The sequence below is a fragment of the Lontra canadensis genome, unplaced genomic scaffold (assembly GCF_010015895.1).
Source record: "Lontra canadensis isolate GAN:19392208 unplaced genomic scaffold, GSC_riverotter_1.0 scaffold9, whole genome shotgun sequence".
Classification (NCBI taxonomy): domain Eukaryota; kingdom Metazoa; phylum Chordata; class Mammalia; order Carnivora; family Mustelidae; genus Lontra; species Lontra canadensis.
The window spans coordinates 16,633,481-16,649,952 of record NW_022631003.1 but is presented as its reverse complement, the minus strand read 5'-3'; the positions used below and the strand labels follow the sequence as shown (position 1 = coordinate 16,649,952).

General features: G+C 36.7%; 1 protein-coding gene across 5 annotated transcripts in view; it reads right to left on the bottom strand.

The window, feature by feature from the left end:
- Nucleotides 1-488: 488 nt before the first annotated feature.
- The window catches only part of RIMKLB (ribosomal modification protein rimK like family member B), a 153,014-nt gene continuing 137,030 nt past the window's right edge, over nt 489-16,472 (bottom strand). For all 5 annotated transcript variants that reach the window (XM_032854916.1, XM_032854915.1, XM_032854914.1 and 2 more), the window contains exons 4-6: nt 13,954-14,040; nt 11,923-12,126; nt 489-3,140 (exon numbers count right to left, since the gene is read on the bottom strand). In XM_032854916.1, coding sequence (XP_032710807.1) covers nt 2,677-3,140; nt 11,923-12,126; nt 13,954-14,040 — 755 coding nt within the window. In that variant the 3' untranslated portion in view covers nt 489-2,676. The remainder of the gene's footprint in view (nt 3,141-11,922; nt 12,127-13,953; nt 14,041-16,472) is intronic.

Below are 16,472 nucleotides of genomic sequence, written 5' to 3'. Positions count from 1 at the left end.
CATCTGGGTTCTTCCAGAATGATTTGTTCATATTCTTTACCTTAATTTGAGGGAGTTCAAGAAGATATTCACGTTTTTAAACTCTAAGATGATCATTCCTAACCTCTTTATTCTAACGTGTGTGTACAAATCCAGAAATAGGTTGGTAAAGCTATGTTTTAATATAGTGTGAATGCACAAAACATTGATCAGTAGTGAATAAAACTAAAGGTGAAATAATCTTATAATTGTATATGGTTAGTTTGGTAAAATAGTTTTAAAGGCTATCTACATTTTTCCTGATACCTTATCCCACCCAACACAAACCCCTGAGCTTTTCATCAAGTAGAGAGGGTGTTCTATTAATGTTTTAAAATTTGCAAATCTATATACATGTGATATATGTAAGTATTTAATGTATCATAATTTATGTGACAACCAAAGCTCTCTACACAATCATATGAATGACTTAATTAAGCACTTCTTTCTCCCTCATTTATTTCTCTATCCCAAATATGCATCCTCCTATGGTCATTCAGTGAAAGAAGTACCAAGTATTTCTTTCTGTTAATGAGTCAGAGGTACTTATAAACATACATTAAGGCCAAAAAAAACCCTATGCAAGTCAAACTCTTTTATATGAGATTAGGATATCCTAAAATAAATTAGAAAATCTTCTTATTATCATCTTTTTGAGGTGAAATGAAACACTGCACAGATTAGAGGTACTATTCTATTTGCCAACAATCAACCTTTCACTCAACTTTAATATTATTTAATTCTATGGAAAAAAAAAACAAATTTTATTACATTCCTTTTTAAAATGGGGGCAAAACTGTACAAGCATGATCAAACCTCTGTTAGAGCTGGTTAGTACTGATCTTTTATTATTGCCTCGAAGTCTCTCTAGTAGTGTCCAAGAAATTATGTTTAAGGTCCATCTGAAGGAAAAAAGCACTGGAGAGGCAAGAAAGGACTCGGGTAAAAGCTTCAGAGGATTGCAGTAAGATGGAACTTGCTGTTTAAAAAAAATTACGTTGAGCTCTGGAGCATCTCCATTTCTTAACACAGCTTCCAAACCCATTATTCAAATAGATTTACCCATGTTTTAAAGGCTCATGTTATATGCCATTTGGGGGCTTTTATAAATTCAGAAATTAAAGGAATATAAAGAGTGGACAGTACTGAAGGCTTCAGAGTTGGGCTATAAGAGACTTAATACTGCAAAATAAGTCCCCAAACAAAAACGTCCAACCCACCCCACCCTAAAACCTCTGTATAATAGGAGAAAATGCACAGCCAGAAGCATAGAAAAGCATGTAGCCTTAAAGAAATCATACACTGAACAGTTTAGAACCAAAGAAAAAACCAAACAACATACATATACATAAAAAGGCCTAAGAAGCATCTAGTCTCTTTATGTCTTTAGTGAGTACCTCTAACCCAGTGTAGTTATTAAAACAAGTTATCTGATATTTAAAATAAAAACTGTGTTTCCCATCATGCTCCATTTTCTAGACTCTATCCTTTTTTGACTGGTTGGTGTAAACAAAAAGCAAAACACATACACATGCATGCGTGCACACACACACACATATATATATACTCCCTCCTAAAATGTGAAAAATGCAAATATATAATGCTGGTATTATAAAATCACTTCAGCTTTATACTTAAGAACTTATAGGCCCTTAATCTGCCCCCCAAAAATATTTTTCCTTGTCCTTATACTTTAAATGCCCAACCACCAAAAGAAAAAAAGGAAAAGGCTTTAAATGCACATGTTTCAAGTCAGTGTCTTGTTAACAAAAAAGGTAGCACTTTCTTCACTTTGGCCATTGTTAAAGATGCAGGCATAGATCAGGGAATGTTAGACTAGCATGTATTAAAAAAAAATTGCAACATTAACAGAGCATATATCTTTCAAAAAAGATTAAAACACTAACAAATACAAGTCAACGCACATATTTTAAACTAGTGTAATTTTATCTACATTGGAATAAATGTCATTTTGTGTACCACACATTGCAATACTGTTCATTTCCCTTTCATCATACGAAAATGCCAATTCTGTCATTAAGAAACCTTTATTGGATTATATCAATGTTGCCCTCCCACCCAAATTAAAGGAAAACCAAAAAACAGAAATAATAAAATTCCAGTAAAAGAGCACCTCAAGACTTCATAAACTATGAACATAAACTTGCTAGTTAATATGGTAGAGGCAGAATTCTCAGATCTGTAAAAATTCCTATAATTTAGGTAGATCTTTTCCTCTCTCATTACAAATCTTTGCAACGTAATGTGAAGTTACGCTATGCCAAAATTTGTAGCAATTGTACAAAAGCAAAAGGGGCCGTGAACAAAACTGTGTTCTTCATGGCCTGAGAACATACACATTGAGTAATTTAAAAGGGTAAGTATAAAAGCCTGACACTTCTCTGTGTCTCACCTCTTCTGCCATTCTATCTGTGGTATCTGTAAATGAAAGTCAGTAACATCTTAATAGCAGAGGTCTAATCTAGCTCCCCTTGCTTCTCTCCTGACTAACTCTACTCAATTTTCTCTCATCTTCCTGAGTACCTTCCATGAACAGCATTGCAAGTTGGTTAAAAAAAAAAAAAAGAAAGAAAGAAAAAAGAAGAAAAAGAAAGTGAGTTTTACAAGGGAGTTGTTGGTAATTATTTACCGGTGGAGTCACTCCACCAGGAGTTTGATCTCATTGGCTATCAGCTGGTTCATGTTGAACAGGCCCCCTGGGAGCTTGGTGAGCAGCTCTCGCTCGGTGCTTTCAGGGTCACTGTCAACAGAGCTGGAACTTGCGCTCATGTTGTCGACAGCAGTGCTGGCTGGGGGACCCAGCTCCGGCTCACTAGTCTCACTGGCCGTGGACACCACGGAGAGCAGGGACATACGCCGGGTGAGCCGGCCAGAGGGCAGGAGGGAGGCGGCATAGTCCGCTATGATACCAGCTACATCTAGATTACAAGCCTTATCAAAGGCGATGAAACCTACATTTGCATTGGCCTCGCAGACACAGAAGGAGCCGTCATCTTTCATCAATAGGTCAATGCCACACACATCCATCCCCAGGATATTAGACACCTGGATAGCTAGCTGCTTCCCCTGTTCACTCAAAGAGCACATCATCCCCACACCACCTGGCAAAAAAGAAACAAGGTAAGTTACCAAAATGATAAATTTCTGGAGTAAAACTAAAGCTTGCCTCTAATGTTAATTTTCTTTTAAATCAGTAGTGATAACAAATGTGACATTCTACTGTACCACTGTGACTTCCTAAGTCTAAGTTTCCTTCATTAGAGAATCTCTGTCCAATTCAGTCAAAGAAATAACTTAGTACTTTTTCAATATGCTATTCTGAAGATGGCATTAAACTTTCACAGAAACCTGTTTTACTTGAAACAATACGGATTGAGGCGAAGGTATTCTAAAGACTTCATATTTTTATGAAGACAGAGGAGAGCAGAAAGCGGAGAGTATCAGGGAAAAACTGTTACCTTCTCAAATAATAGGAGGAAATAAGTGTCTGATTTAAGCACAGGGAAAGAGAAGTTAACCATTAAAGGAATGTAAAACCATGGATGAGCATCCAGATTGACCAAGTTTGGGATCAGGGGTGGAAATGGAATTAATGGTAGGTTACAAACCAGAGAACATGAAATAAAACTGAAAGAATAAAATGAATTATATTGGCAATTACACTAAAAACAAACTGAAATTTCCCACAGTATAAAAGACAAAGTTTATCAGGGCGCCTGGGTGGCTCAGTGGGTTAAAGCCTCTGCCTTCGGCTCAGGTCATGGTCTCAGGGTCCTGGGATTGAGCCCCGCAACGGGCTCTCTGCTCAGCGAGGAGCCTGCTTCCTCTGCCTGCCTCTCTGACTACTTGTGATCTTTGCTATCAAATAAATTAAAAAAAAAAAAGACAAAATTTATCTATATCCTGTACCAAATGAAAAAATTTTTGAAAACTAAAGGGATGGGGAAAGAGATGAGGGACAAAGGCAAAAACAAACTTCACTTAAGAGCCTTATAGTATATATCCATATACCCATTTTTCCTTTATCAAATATTGACAACAATCAATCACATTTTTGCCCAAAACAAACAAAACCTTAACTCTTTTTTTTTTTAAAGAGAAAGAGAGAGTTTGTGAGTGGGGGGTTGGGACAGATGGAAAGGGAGAGAAAGAATCCTGAGGAGGCCCCATGCTCAGCTCAGCGAGGGATCTCACAACCCTGAGATTAGGAACCGAGCATAACCAAGAATCTGACGCTCAGCCGACCGAGCTGAGGCGCCCCAACACATTATAAAACACTTTTTACAGGCAACACTCTCTGACAATAACGCAAGATTAGAAATTAGAAATTAATGACTTGAGTAACCAAAAAGGACTTAGAAATTGGAACACTGATTCCCTAAATTAAAGGAAAATAAATACCATCTGTAAAAACACTTCATACCAAAATTTTTATTTTGAAATTAGAAAGAAGAAATTAAGTACTTTTAGAAAAAGAAAATAAAAAGAAAGTTTTAATAAAAGGTTGAATGACTAGAATAGAAAAAAATAGAAAGGAGAAAAAAATCCAAATGCTACTTTGACAAAATTATGAATGATATCAAAGAATTGCAGACAAAAGAGAAATTCAAGTAAACATAAGCAATCAGCTCATGAAACTGAGACTGAAACCTAAAACAAATGGCTGATTTCTAAGCAAATGAGAAATCACCAATACTCATCAAAGAAGAAGCAAACTTTATTAAACAGGCCAACTAATATTACAGAAGAGACGGAAAAGGCGATAGATGAGCTACTTCTACAAAAAGAATCAGGACCTGATGGGTTCAAAGTGGAGTTGTCTTTAGCTATCCTTTATTCCGATGTCAACTTTACCTGTAGAATGCCCTAGGAAAAGACTGAAAATTCCAATACACTGACTAAAACCAATGTTATATAACCTTGATATTAAAAGTGATCAAGACATTTTAAAAAGTAACATTACAGACCAATCTTCAATTATTAAAACAGATGTAAATATTTTATATAAAATACTAAAGGAATCCCAATTTTAAAATATGCTAATACCTATTTAAAGGTTTATTCTAGAAATGCAAGAATAGTTCAAAAACCGTTTTAAATTTAAAATTTATCAACATAATCCATTACGCATCAAGAAATTAAAGGTGGAAAACACACTAATGATTTTATCAATACAAGGATTCCAAAAGGCATAGGATAAAATTAGACAATCATTCCTACTTAAAAACTCTAGGAGAATGAAGCTACTTAAATATTCTAAATAGCAAAACATTAAACAATCTCAATGAAAATCATAAACTTAGATACTTAAAATCATTACTTAACACTGTTCTAGAGGTTCTCAAGCAGTGGTTCTCAAAAGGGGGAGAATTCAGAAACTGAAATGTGGCATTTTGGGTTGTTCAACTGAGATTAGAGGAGGAGGGCTCTGTAGCAGGCATTTAGTGGTTATTGAAAATGTTAAACAAAAAGAGATGACAAATATGATAAAAAGCAATTCATATAGATGTACATATAAATTACCAAGAAGCTATGAAAAATATGCCCATCATTAACAGGGAAATAAAATTAAAATAACAGGGACACCTGGGTGGCTCAATGGGTTAAGCCTCTGCCTTCAGCTCAGGTCATGATCTCAGGGTCCTGGGATGAGCCCCACATCAAGCTCTCTGCTCAGTGGGGAGCCTGCTTCCTCCTCTCTCTGCCAGCCTCTCTGCCTGCTTGTAATCTCTGTCTCTCTTCAAATAAATGAATAAAAAATAAAAAATAAATCTTTAAAAAAAATTAAAGTAACAGTGAGATAGTATTTAACTTCCATTAAATGGGCAAAAACTTAAGACAAAAAAAGTAAGAGTTCTTATGAGGGGGAGAGGAAAAAAGGTATTTTAATATGTTAGATGTAGAAATACACTTCTTGCCTTCTGGTAAATTAATCTGGCTACATCTCTAACAATTAAAATATTGTGACCCAGCAATACTAATCTTGAGACTCCTCAACACAAAAGTACCAGTATGTAAAAGCATTATTCACAAAGATATGTATTTAAAGTAAATGCTCACAGTGGCAAAAAACTGAAAATAAGAGCAAATGGATAAAGGGACAGATGTACACAGTAGGTGAAAGGAGTAGAAGAGGTAAGGAAAATTAGGGGGGAGGATGAAAAATTATTAAATAATTTTATGAATTATTTCTGTGTATAAAACTAAAATGTTTTAAAGTTGACCAAAACCTATTCATTATGGAAAAATCAAAAGTCTTTGCCAAAATAGCTTGAAAGCTCATTTCCAGTACTAACCATAATTATCTAACATTTAGTTAACTATCCATCAGATGTGCCTACATAATTACACATAACTGAGATCATATTATAGTTAATAAACATTAAGAAGAGTACAGAGGCACACAGATTAACAGTTTAAAAAAAAAGCTAAATTCATGTAATTTACTTGGAAATCTAAATGGTATCTGTAATCCATGTAATTTTTTCAATTTTGGAAATCAACATATTCAAAGAGTTGTTAAGAGCACAACTCTGGAGCCAAATAGTACATTTGCATTCTGGCTGCACCATTATTAGATCTGTTATCTCAAGCAAGTTACTTAACTGTTCTGGGCCTTCCTCATCTCTGAAATAAAATGGGAATACTAACAATACCTAGCAATACCTAAAGAAGTTAATAGTCATTAAGAACTTACTACAGTACCAGAACTTGAGAGGTATAGTTACTTTTACTGTAAATATTGAATGTAAGAGGATATTCATATTAAAAAAAGGCCTCTGAACAACCTGCTGCCAAAGGGGAGAGGGTGGGGGCTGGGTAAAATAGGTGAAGGGGATTAAGAGGTACATACTTCCAATTATGAAACAAGGAGGTGGGGCGCCTGGGTGGCTCAGTGGGTTAAAGCCTCTGCCTTCAGCTCAGGTCATGATCCCAGGGTCCTGCGATCGAGGCCCGCATCGGGCTCTCTGCTTGGCAGGGAGCCTGCTTCCCCCTCTCTCTCTGCCTGCCTCTCTGCCTACTTGTGATCTCTGTCTGTCAAATAAATAAAATCTTAAATAAATAAATAAATAAATAAATAAAATAAAATAAAACAAAACAAAGAGGTCATGGAGGCACTTGGGGGGCACAGTCCTTAAGCACCTAACTGGTTTCAGCTCAGGTGATTTTGGGTTCATGAGATTGAGCCCCCAGGATCTCCTTTCCTCCCTTCCTCTTCTCCACCCACCCTCCCATGCAAACATGTGTACATCTTTATAAAAAATCAATAAATGAATAAATAGGTCATGGAGATAAAGGTATAGATGAAGAATATAGTCAGTACATTGTAATAATGTTATATGGTGATTACTATGCTTATTGTGGTGAACACCAAATAATTTACAGAATTATCAAATCACTGTGTCGTACACCTGAAACTAGTATGTCCACTACATTGCAATGATAAATATTTTTAAAATGTGAGATACAGGGGCACCTGGGTGGCTCAGTGAGTTAAGCCTCTGCCTTCAGCTCAGGTCATGATCTCAGGACCCTGGGATCGAGCCCCTCATCAGGCTTTCTGCTCAGCAGGGAGCCTGCTTCCCCCTCTCTCCCTACCAGCCTCTCTGCCTACCTGTGATCTGTCAAATAAATAAATAAAATCTTTTTAAAAATATACGAGATACACACACACACAAAAGGAATATTTTTTTTTAGCCATTAAAAAAAAAAAAGAAATCCTACCATTTGTAGCATGGATAAATATTGAGGGCATTATACTAAGTGAAAAAAGTCAGAGAAAGACAAATACTGTATGATTATATGTGGAATTAAACAAACAAACAAGCTCACAGAAACACATAACAGATTGGGTGGTTGCCAGAATGGGGGTAGGGGAAAGGCAGGGGAAATGGGTGAAGGTGGTCAATGGGTATAAGCTTCCAGTTATAAAATAAATAACTTCTGGGGATATAATGTATAGAATGATAACTATTGTTAATAATACTATATTATGTATTTGAAAATTGCTAAAAGTAGATTTTTTTAAAGATTTATCTTATTTATTTCAAAGAGAGTGAGAGAAGGAGACTCCCTGCCAAGCACAGAGCCCCACAACATGGAGCTTGATCTCACAACCCTGAGATACTGACCTGAGCCAAAAATCAAAAATCAGACACTTAACGGAATGAGCCACCCACACGTCCTGAGAGTAGTTTTTTTTTTTAAAGTTCTCACCACACACACACCAGTAATAAATGAAGTAATGGATGTGTTAACTAATATTATTGTGGTAATCATTTTGCAATACATACATATATAAAATCACTATGTTGTACATTTCAAACTACACAATGTTATATGTCAATTATATCTCAATAAAGATGGAAAAATAAATATCAGCATTATTTAAAAAAAAAAAAAAAGGCCTCCCTGGGGACAGAATAATGAGGGCATTCAATTTCAGAGAATAAGGCAGAGATACTCTTGCTCTACCAGACAGTAGGCATAATGGTAGAGGAATTTAGATTGCTAATCATACAGGGAATGAAGAGTATGTAACAGACCATAGGACCCTGAAACAGAAGAAAGATGGCATTATAAATCAGTAATGAACAGGCCATTCAATAAATAGTGTTGGGAAAACCAGGTGTTACTCATTTGGAAAAAAGAAAATGGGAATCTCTACCTTACACTGAAGAACAAAATCAATTTCTGGTTGCTTAACAACCTAAACATGGAAGCTAAACTTCAAAAAATTTTAGAGAGCTGTAATAAGAATAGAATACAACCATAGGGTGAAAAAGAATTTCTTTAATAAAAAATAATGTAAAGAAAACCATGAATATGCTTGATACTAAAACTGTAAATTTCTATTCACTAAAATATATAAGCCAAAAAAGATGAGGAGTGCCTGAGGGGGGCCTAATCGGTTAAGCAGCTGCTTTTAGCTCAGGTCCAGACCTCAGGGTCCTGGGATGGTTGGGCTCCCTGCTGGGCGGGGAATCTGCTTCTCTCTCTGGACTCCCCTCTCTCTCTAAAATAAATAAAATCTTTGGAAGAAAAAAAAAAGATGAGATATCATAAGCTGGGATGAAAAACTGCATTTACAATTCATGTAAATGATGAAGGATTTGAAGTACATAAAAGACACTTTTCCAAGCCATACTAAAAAAAACAAAACAAAACAAAAAAATCCCAATAATAAAGGAGGTCAAAGACCTCAACAGGCAATTCAGAAAAGATAGCTGGATAGGGTTAGGAGTACAAATTAAAATAACATGATATACCATCACACCAGGCTGACAAAATGTTTAAAGTCTATCAATATCCCAAGTTGGCAAAAAGGTGGCACTATAAGAAACATATAATGACTCGGGACACTGATTTGGTAATATCTAGTAAAGGTGAAGTTGTATAACTCACTAGGATACAGAAATCCCACTTTTGAGTGAATGGGTTAACCTAGAAACGCTCTTGGGCCTGTATCTAAAGACACAAAAAAATTTTCATAGCAACACTGCTTATAAAAGGCCCATATTGGAAGCAGTCAAAAGGTAAAATTATGCAGCAGGCAAAATCTGTCAACTACTGCTAAAATGTTGGATAGATGAATCTCAAAAATGAGGCTAAGTGGAAAAAAAGGGAGGGGAGGTGCCTGGGTGGCTCAGTTGGTTCAACTGCCTTCAGCTCAGGTCATGATCCTGGAGTCCCAGGATCAGAGTCCCAGGATCAGGGTCCTGAATCGGGCTCCGTGCTCAGCGGGGAGTCTGCTTCTCTCTCTGTCTTCTCCCTTTTCATGCTCTCTCTCTCATATAAATAAATACAATCTTTGAAATATATATATATATATATCGTTATAAATCATTTATATAAAGTTTTATAACATACGAAATAATATCTTGCTTAGGAAGACAGAAGAACTGAAAATACGTTTAAGGGAAAGAGAAACAGTAAGTTCAGAGCTTGGGGAGGAGAGGGAGAAATGAGCAGGAAAGGGAGTCAACAGAGAACTAAATCAACAACTTATTTTGCAAGCTGGTTAATGTGTACAAACAAATCCTTTATATTATCCTTCATACTTTCCTGTAATTCTCAGTTACTTCAAAATTTAAAAAGTATTACTTAATATATAATTAACTTACCTTTGTAATTTCTTTGCTTAAAGCATAAAAATTGTTAATTTAATTTCACGGTAGAAAAGTAAGAAGGTAAAGGTGTCCAAGAAATGAAAAGATGCCATTCAGCTCTGCAGCTGCTAATAAGCATAATATGATGGGACGGAAAATGGGATATGAAGAACTAATGCCAGGAGGCAGAAATTATTTTTTCAAGAATACAAAAGAGGCTTTATATCATGATCACCTTTCAAATTCCCTGTGCTCCTATTCTATGGCACTATGCTGAATTTCACACTTGTCAATATTGTTTTTCTTTACACTTTACTGTATAAATTTATATTCCCAGCAAAATTTGACTGATTTTACATATATTTAAATTTTATATAAATGGAATACTATAGGTATTCTCTTCTAAGACTTTCATTTTTTGACTCAACATTATGTTTCTGAGATTTACTGCTGTAGTAGATCTCAGTGATAACTAGGGGTCAAACCATGCAGGGACTGTTAGTCTACTGTAAGACCACTACAGACTACTCTACTTTGAATGAAACAAGGAACCACTGGAGGATTTTAAATAAAGCCTGACTTGAGATGTATTTTAAAAAGATCTATCACATCACTGCGGTGTTAGACTGTAAGAGAGTAAGGATGGAAGCAAAACAACCAATTAGGGGCTACTACAAGTAATCCAAGTATGGTAAGACAATATTAATGGCAGTGATAATGAGAAATTGTCAGATTTGGATACACTTTGAGAGTAGAAATAAAGAAACTGAAATCTGACAGTTTTGATTTGTAGTGTAAGACTTGAAGACTAAAGATTTTGGTCTAAATTGGAGAGACAGAGTTGCCGTTACATGATAAGGAGAAAACTGGGGATGAAATACACTGGGAAGGGGAGTTTTATGGGGAGTTCACTTTTGGACAGGATTGTGTTATGCAACTACTGGTAGATAACTGAACAGGCAGCTATTTTTATGTACTTGGAATTCAGAAAGAAAGCCCAAGATGGAGATATAAATTTGAAAATAACAACACAGATAGTATTTAAAGTCACGATCCAGATCAGATGACTAAGGAAACGAAATACACAGGGAAAAATCCCAGACTAAGTTCTAAGGTACTTTAACAATAAGAGATCAAGAAAATACACAGTAAAGTAAATCAAAAGCAGTAATCTTGTTTTGACCAATGGGTAAAACAGGTTAGGACCCAGCCTGAGTGAACTATAATTACATGCAAATTAAGTATTATCACCAAAGATGGAATCTTTAACTCTGGTCAGACATTTCATACAAGTGTGAACTGGGTTACAAATTGAGCATTGGTAGGGGCGCCTGGGTGGCTCAGTGGGTTAAAGCCTCTGCCTTCGGCTCAGGTCATGATCTCAGGGTCCTGGGATCGAGCCCCACATCAGGCTCGCTGCTCAGCAGGGAGCCTGCTTCCTCCTCTCTCTCTGCCTGCCTCTCTGCCTACTTGTAATCTCTGTCAAATAAGTAAATAAAATCTCAAAAAAAAACATAAAAAAAAATTGAGCATGGGTAAAAAGCAAATTTATGTTTCAGAGAAAACCAATTTTATTATTAGAAAACAACTCAAAAGTATATTTATTATATTCATATAATAATATAATTATATTATAACTACTGATCATAGTTACAAGTGAAAGACAATGTTTTTAAACTTAAGTTTATCTTAAGTTACCTGTAGTTACATATGAATACTCACTGGAGAAGCTATAGTATTATATATACTAGAAAGACACCTGTATTGTTTTTACCTAGTGAGCAGTTGCTTTGCATCCTTCCATCTGTTGAACAACGTAACATGGTGCCAACCACACGGCCTCCCACAACAATGACACGGACATCCCGTCCATGAGACTCCTTAACATACTTCTGGAACAGGTATGGAGCTTCATGGCGAATAAGATGGCTTAGATCAGCCAAATGGTGCTTATCTCGAGCCAAGAAAACCGCTTTGCCTGTGGTTGAAAACGAATAAAAAATATATGTAAGTCAAACTGCTCACAGTTGGATGTGCACCACCTGCATCTTCTTGAGTCTCAACCTGCTCTTTCAGAATCTATTACCTTTTAACCTAAGTAACAGTTATGGTAATGAGTGAAACAATGCAAAAATGTGTATAAAGTTAATTCTCTCCTACCACTCCCTTAATTCCTACAGTAATCTAGAGTTTATTTTGGTATATGTCATAAAGCAGGGGTCTAACATTTGTATTCCTCCAGGTCAGCCAATAATGCCAGCCTAATTTATTAACGTAACATTTCCCTCTGAGTAAAAATGAGTCATATATTATTATACAATATATGTAACATTTGCATAGAAAAAAATAGCAGTATGTTACTACATACCTAGTTTTATTTCTGAGTTCACTAATCAATTCCATTACTGTATTTGTCAATTTTGGTGCCAAAGCAAGTGGCTGGCTTTTTTTTTTTTTTTAAGATTTCATTTATTTATTTGACAGAGAGAGAGATCACAAGTAGGCAGGGAGGGGAAGCAGGCTCTCTGCTGAGGAGAGAGCCTGATGCAGGACTCCATCCAAGGACACTGAGATCATGACCTGAGCCAAAGGCAGAGGCTTAACCCACTGAGCCACCCAGGTGCCCACAAGTGGCTATTTTTCAAACATGGGTGTGGGGCACCTGTGTGGCTAAGTCAGTTAAGTATCTACCTTCAACTCAGGTCATGATGCTAGAATCCTAGAATCCAGCCCTGCATTAGGCTCCCTCTCTTCCTCTGTCCCAGTGCCCGCTTATGATCTCTCTCTCTTTCTCTCTCTCAAATAAATAAATAAATAAAATCCTTTTTTTTAAAAAAAAAAAAAGGGTATAAATCCTTTGACATTCTTCCCACCGAGAAGAGGGGGGTATCTTTGTCCTTTCCCTTTGAATCAAGGCGGGCCTGTGATTGCTTCAAACAACGGAACACAGCAGAACCTTTTCTGTATGACTTCTGAGGCTAATTCATAAGAGATCATGCAGCTTCTGTGTTCACGGGAGCCTCTCAGTGGAGCCCTAAGACTTCTTGGCTGTCATACTGTCAAGGCATTAAGCTTTATGAAGTACTTGGATTCATGACAATTTTATGCCTTAAGAAATCCTTACTCTGGGGGCGCTTGGGTGGCTCAGTGGGTTAAAGCCTCTGCCTTCAGCTCAGGTCATGATCTCAGGGTCCTGGGATTGAGCCCCGCATCGGGTTCTCTGCTCAGCGGGGAACCTGCTTCCTCCTCTCTCTCTGGCTGCTTCTCTGCCTACTTGTACTCTCTGTCAAATAAATAAAAATCTTAAAAAAAAAAAGGAAATCCTTACTCTGAAGTCATTAAGGTATCTTTATACACTTTCTTCTATAGCTTCATAGCTTTACTTTATATACTTAAGTCTTCAAACTATATAAATTGGGACAGGGATCACTGGAATTAGTGATCTAAGGTCCTTGCATTATTAAAGAGGAAGATAAAGATATAATTTGAAAGTTGGTGTAAATTAAATACGCACCTTAAAATCTACAGGACAACCATTAAATGAATAGAAATAGCTTCTAGCCAAAACAGACTTCCAGAAGCCTGAAGTACCATGCACCAACCATTTCCCTTTATTCTCCCAAAGTCCTTCAAAAGCTATGTATTTCAACTGGTAAAACTACTGTCTAGTCAATAACCATAGGAAATACAAAAAAAATAATAATAACATTGATCAGATTAAGAAAAATTTGTTTTGTATAATCAACCTTATTAATTCTCAAGAGTAATTTCAAAATGATGTAGCCTAGGAACAATTCATACACACCTCTATGACCTCGTGTATTCTTCACTACCATTGGAAACTCCAGTACTTCTGCTTCATCAATCATTTTAGCAAAATTTTCATGACCGCCTGGTTTGAACAAAAAAGAAATTAAGAAAAGTAACACAGGTGTTTTGTGGTAAGTTTTATCTATACTAAAGTCAACAACACAGAGGAGGTAGAAGGTTAAGAACATGATGGCTAAATTTTGTTTTTCTTAAAGAAAGTTATTAAAAGTTGACAGGTGCCTGGGGCGCCTGGGTGGCTCAGTCAGTTGGGCATCTGCCTTTGGCTCAGGACATGATCCTGGGGTCCTGGGATTGAGCACCGCATCAGGCTCCCTGCTCAGTTGGGAGTCTGCTCCTCCCTCTCCCAACTGCTCACTCTCTCTCACACGCTAATAAATGAACAAAATCTTAAAAAAAAAAAAAAAAGAAAAGAAAAGAAAAGTTAAAACTGCCTGGGTGGCTCAGGCAGTTAAACATCCAACTCTTGATCTCAGGTCAGGTCTTGACCTCATGATCTCACAGTTCTGAATTCAAGCCCCATGCACAGCATGGAGCCTACTTTAAAAAGCTATAAGGAGGGGTGCCTGGGTGGCTCAGTGGGTTAAAGCCTCTGCCTTCGGTTCAGGTCATGATCTCAGGGTCCTGGGATCAAGCCCCACATCAGGCTTTCTGCTCAGCGGGGAGCCTGCTTCCCCCTTTCTCTCTGTCAGCTTCTGCCTACTTGTAATCGCTCTCACTCTCTCTCTGTCAAATAAATAAATAAATAAATAAATAAATAAATATTAAAAAAAAAAGCTGTAAGGACAGTTAAATACTAGTTTAAAATAACCCCTTTTAAAATGGATGAAAGGGGGCGCCTGGGTGGCTCAGTGGGTTAAGCCTCTGCCTTCGGTTCAGGTCATGATCTCAGGGTCCTGGGATCGAGCCTCGAATCAGGCTCTCCGCTCAGTGGGGAGCCTGCTTCCCTCTCCCTCTGCCTGCCTCTCTGCCTACCAGTGATCTCTCTGTCAAATAAATAAAATCCTTAAAAAAAAAATCACTTATTTTAAAAAAAAGGATGAAAGCTATCTTAAACTATGAATATTCTAATATCAAACTTAAAAATTAATTATCTTTCCTCTCAGTTACCTAATTCTATACAGTATCTTATATTTTTATCCCTCATTCTTCCGCTACACAAGATAACAGAAGCACCAAGTTCTTCTTCAGTGTACTCATTGCCCGGTTTAGATTAAGAAACAGAAGAGTAAATCTGTTTACAAGACTTATCCAAGGTTGATGCTACCTGTGTTCTCTCCCTCTCATGAAACATACAAATTAATTTTTCTTATCTCCATTAATCAGTTCTTTCTACACTGAGCCACCCAGTACCCATGAGTTAAATTTTATCCTTTACTGTTTTTATTGCCTAAGAACAAATGATACAGTAACAAGATTAGAGCAAAAATAAACTACAGCTGTAAAAACTCATGGTGATATAAAAGAATTTAACCCAATGGTGAGTGCTGTGAAGTGTGTAAACCTGGCGATTCACAGACCTGTACCCCTGGAGAAAAAATATATGTTTATAAAAAATAAAATTAAAAAAAATAATAATAAAAAAATAATTTAACCCGGAAAAAGTTCATTAATCAACTCATTATCATACATTTGCAGCTTAGAGACATTAAGATGATCTGTCCCCTAATTTTAAACCTTCAGCATTAGAGTATAGGTAACATTTGTTAATTTGTTTAACCCTTTTCTCCTTTCCACTTTCCTGAAATCTGAAGTATAGACCCCTAATATAAGCTAGATCCCAAAAGCATCTGACAGAATTCTCAAACTATTCATATTGTCTCTTCTTGTGCAATTGCTAAAATCAGCAACTGTATCCACACATGCCATACAGACTTGGGGAGCTCCTTTCTGTAAAATATTTAAGTTTGGGCCCCTGAGTGACTCAGTTAAGCGTCTAACTCTAAATTTTGGCTCAGGTCACGATCTCAGGGTCATGAGACTGAGCCCTTTGTCGGGCTCCACACTCAGTGCAGAGTTTGCACATCCCTTTCCAACTGCTCCTCCCCACACGTGTGTGCGTGTGTGTGTTCTCTCACTCATAAATAATTTTTTTTAAGAGGCCTCATTAACTCTCCAAGAACACTACTAAACATTTATTTGAAGAACTGTCTTTATGGAAAATTGTGATGATTTATAGTAAGTTTGATCCTTTCCAAACAAAAGAACTGGACAGACAGGAAATATACTAACATAGTATTATTTATGGCAATGCTACTCAAAAGTGTTGTCCGGTAACCTGTGCCTGCTTGTAACTTCTCCGCTACTGATATGTGATCAGATAAATATGAAAAGAGTAGCACTGGAAGCTTTTATAGCCATCTTGCATTGCTCAGACATTTTTATCATATTTCATAAGAGTACTGAACCAAAGGGGCACCCGGATGTCTCAGTTGTTAAGCAGCTGCCTTCAGCTCAGGTCATGATACCAGGGTCCTGGGATCAAGCCCCGCATCG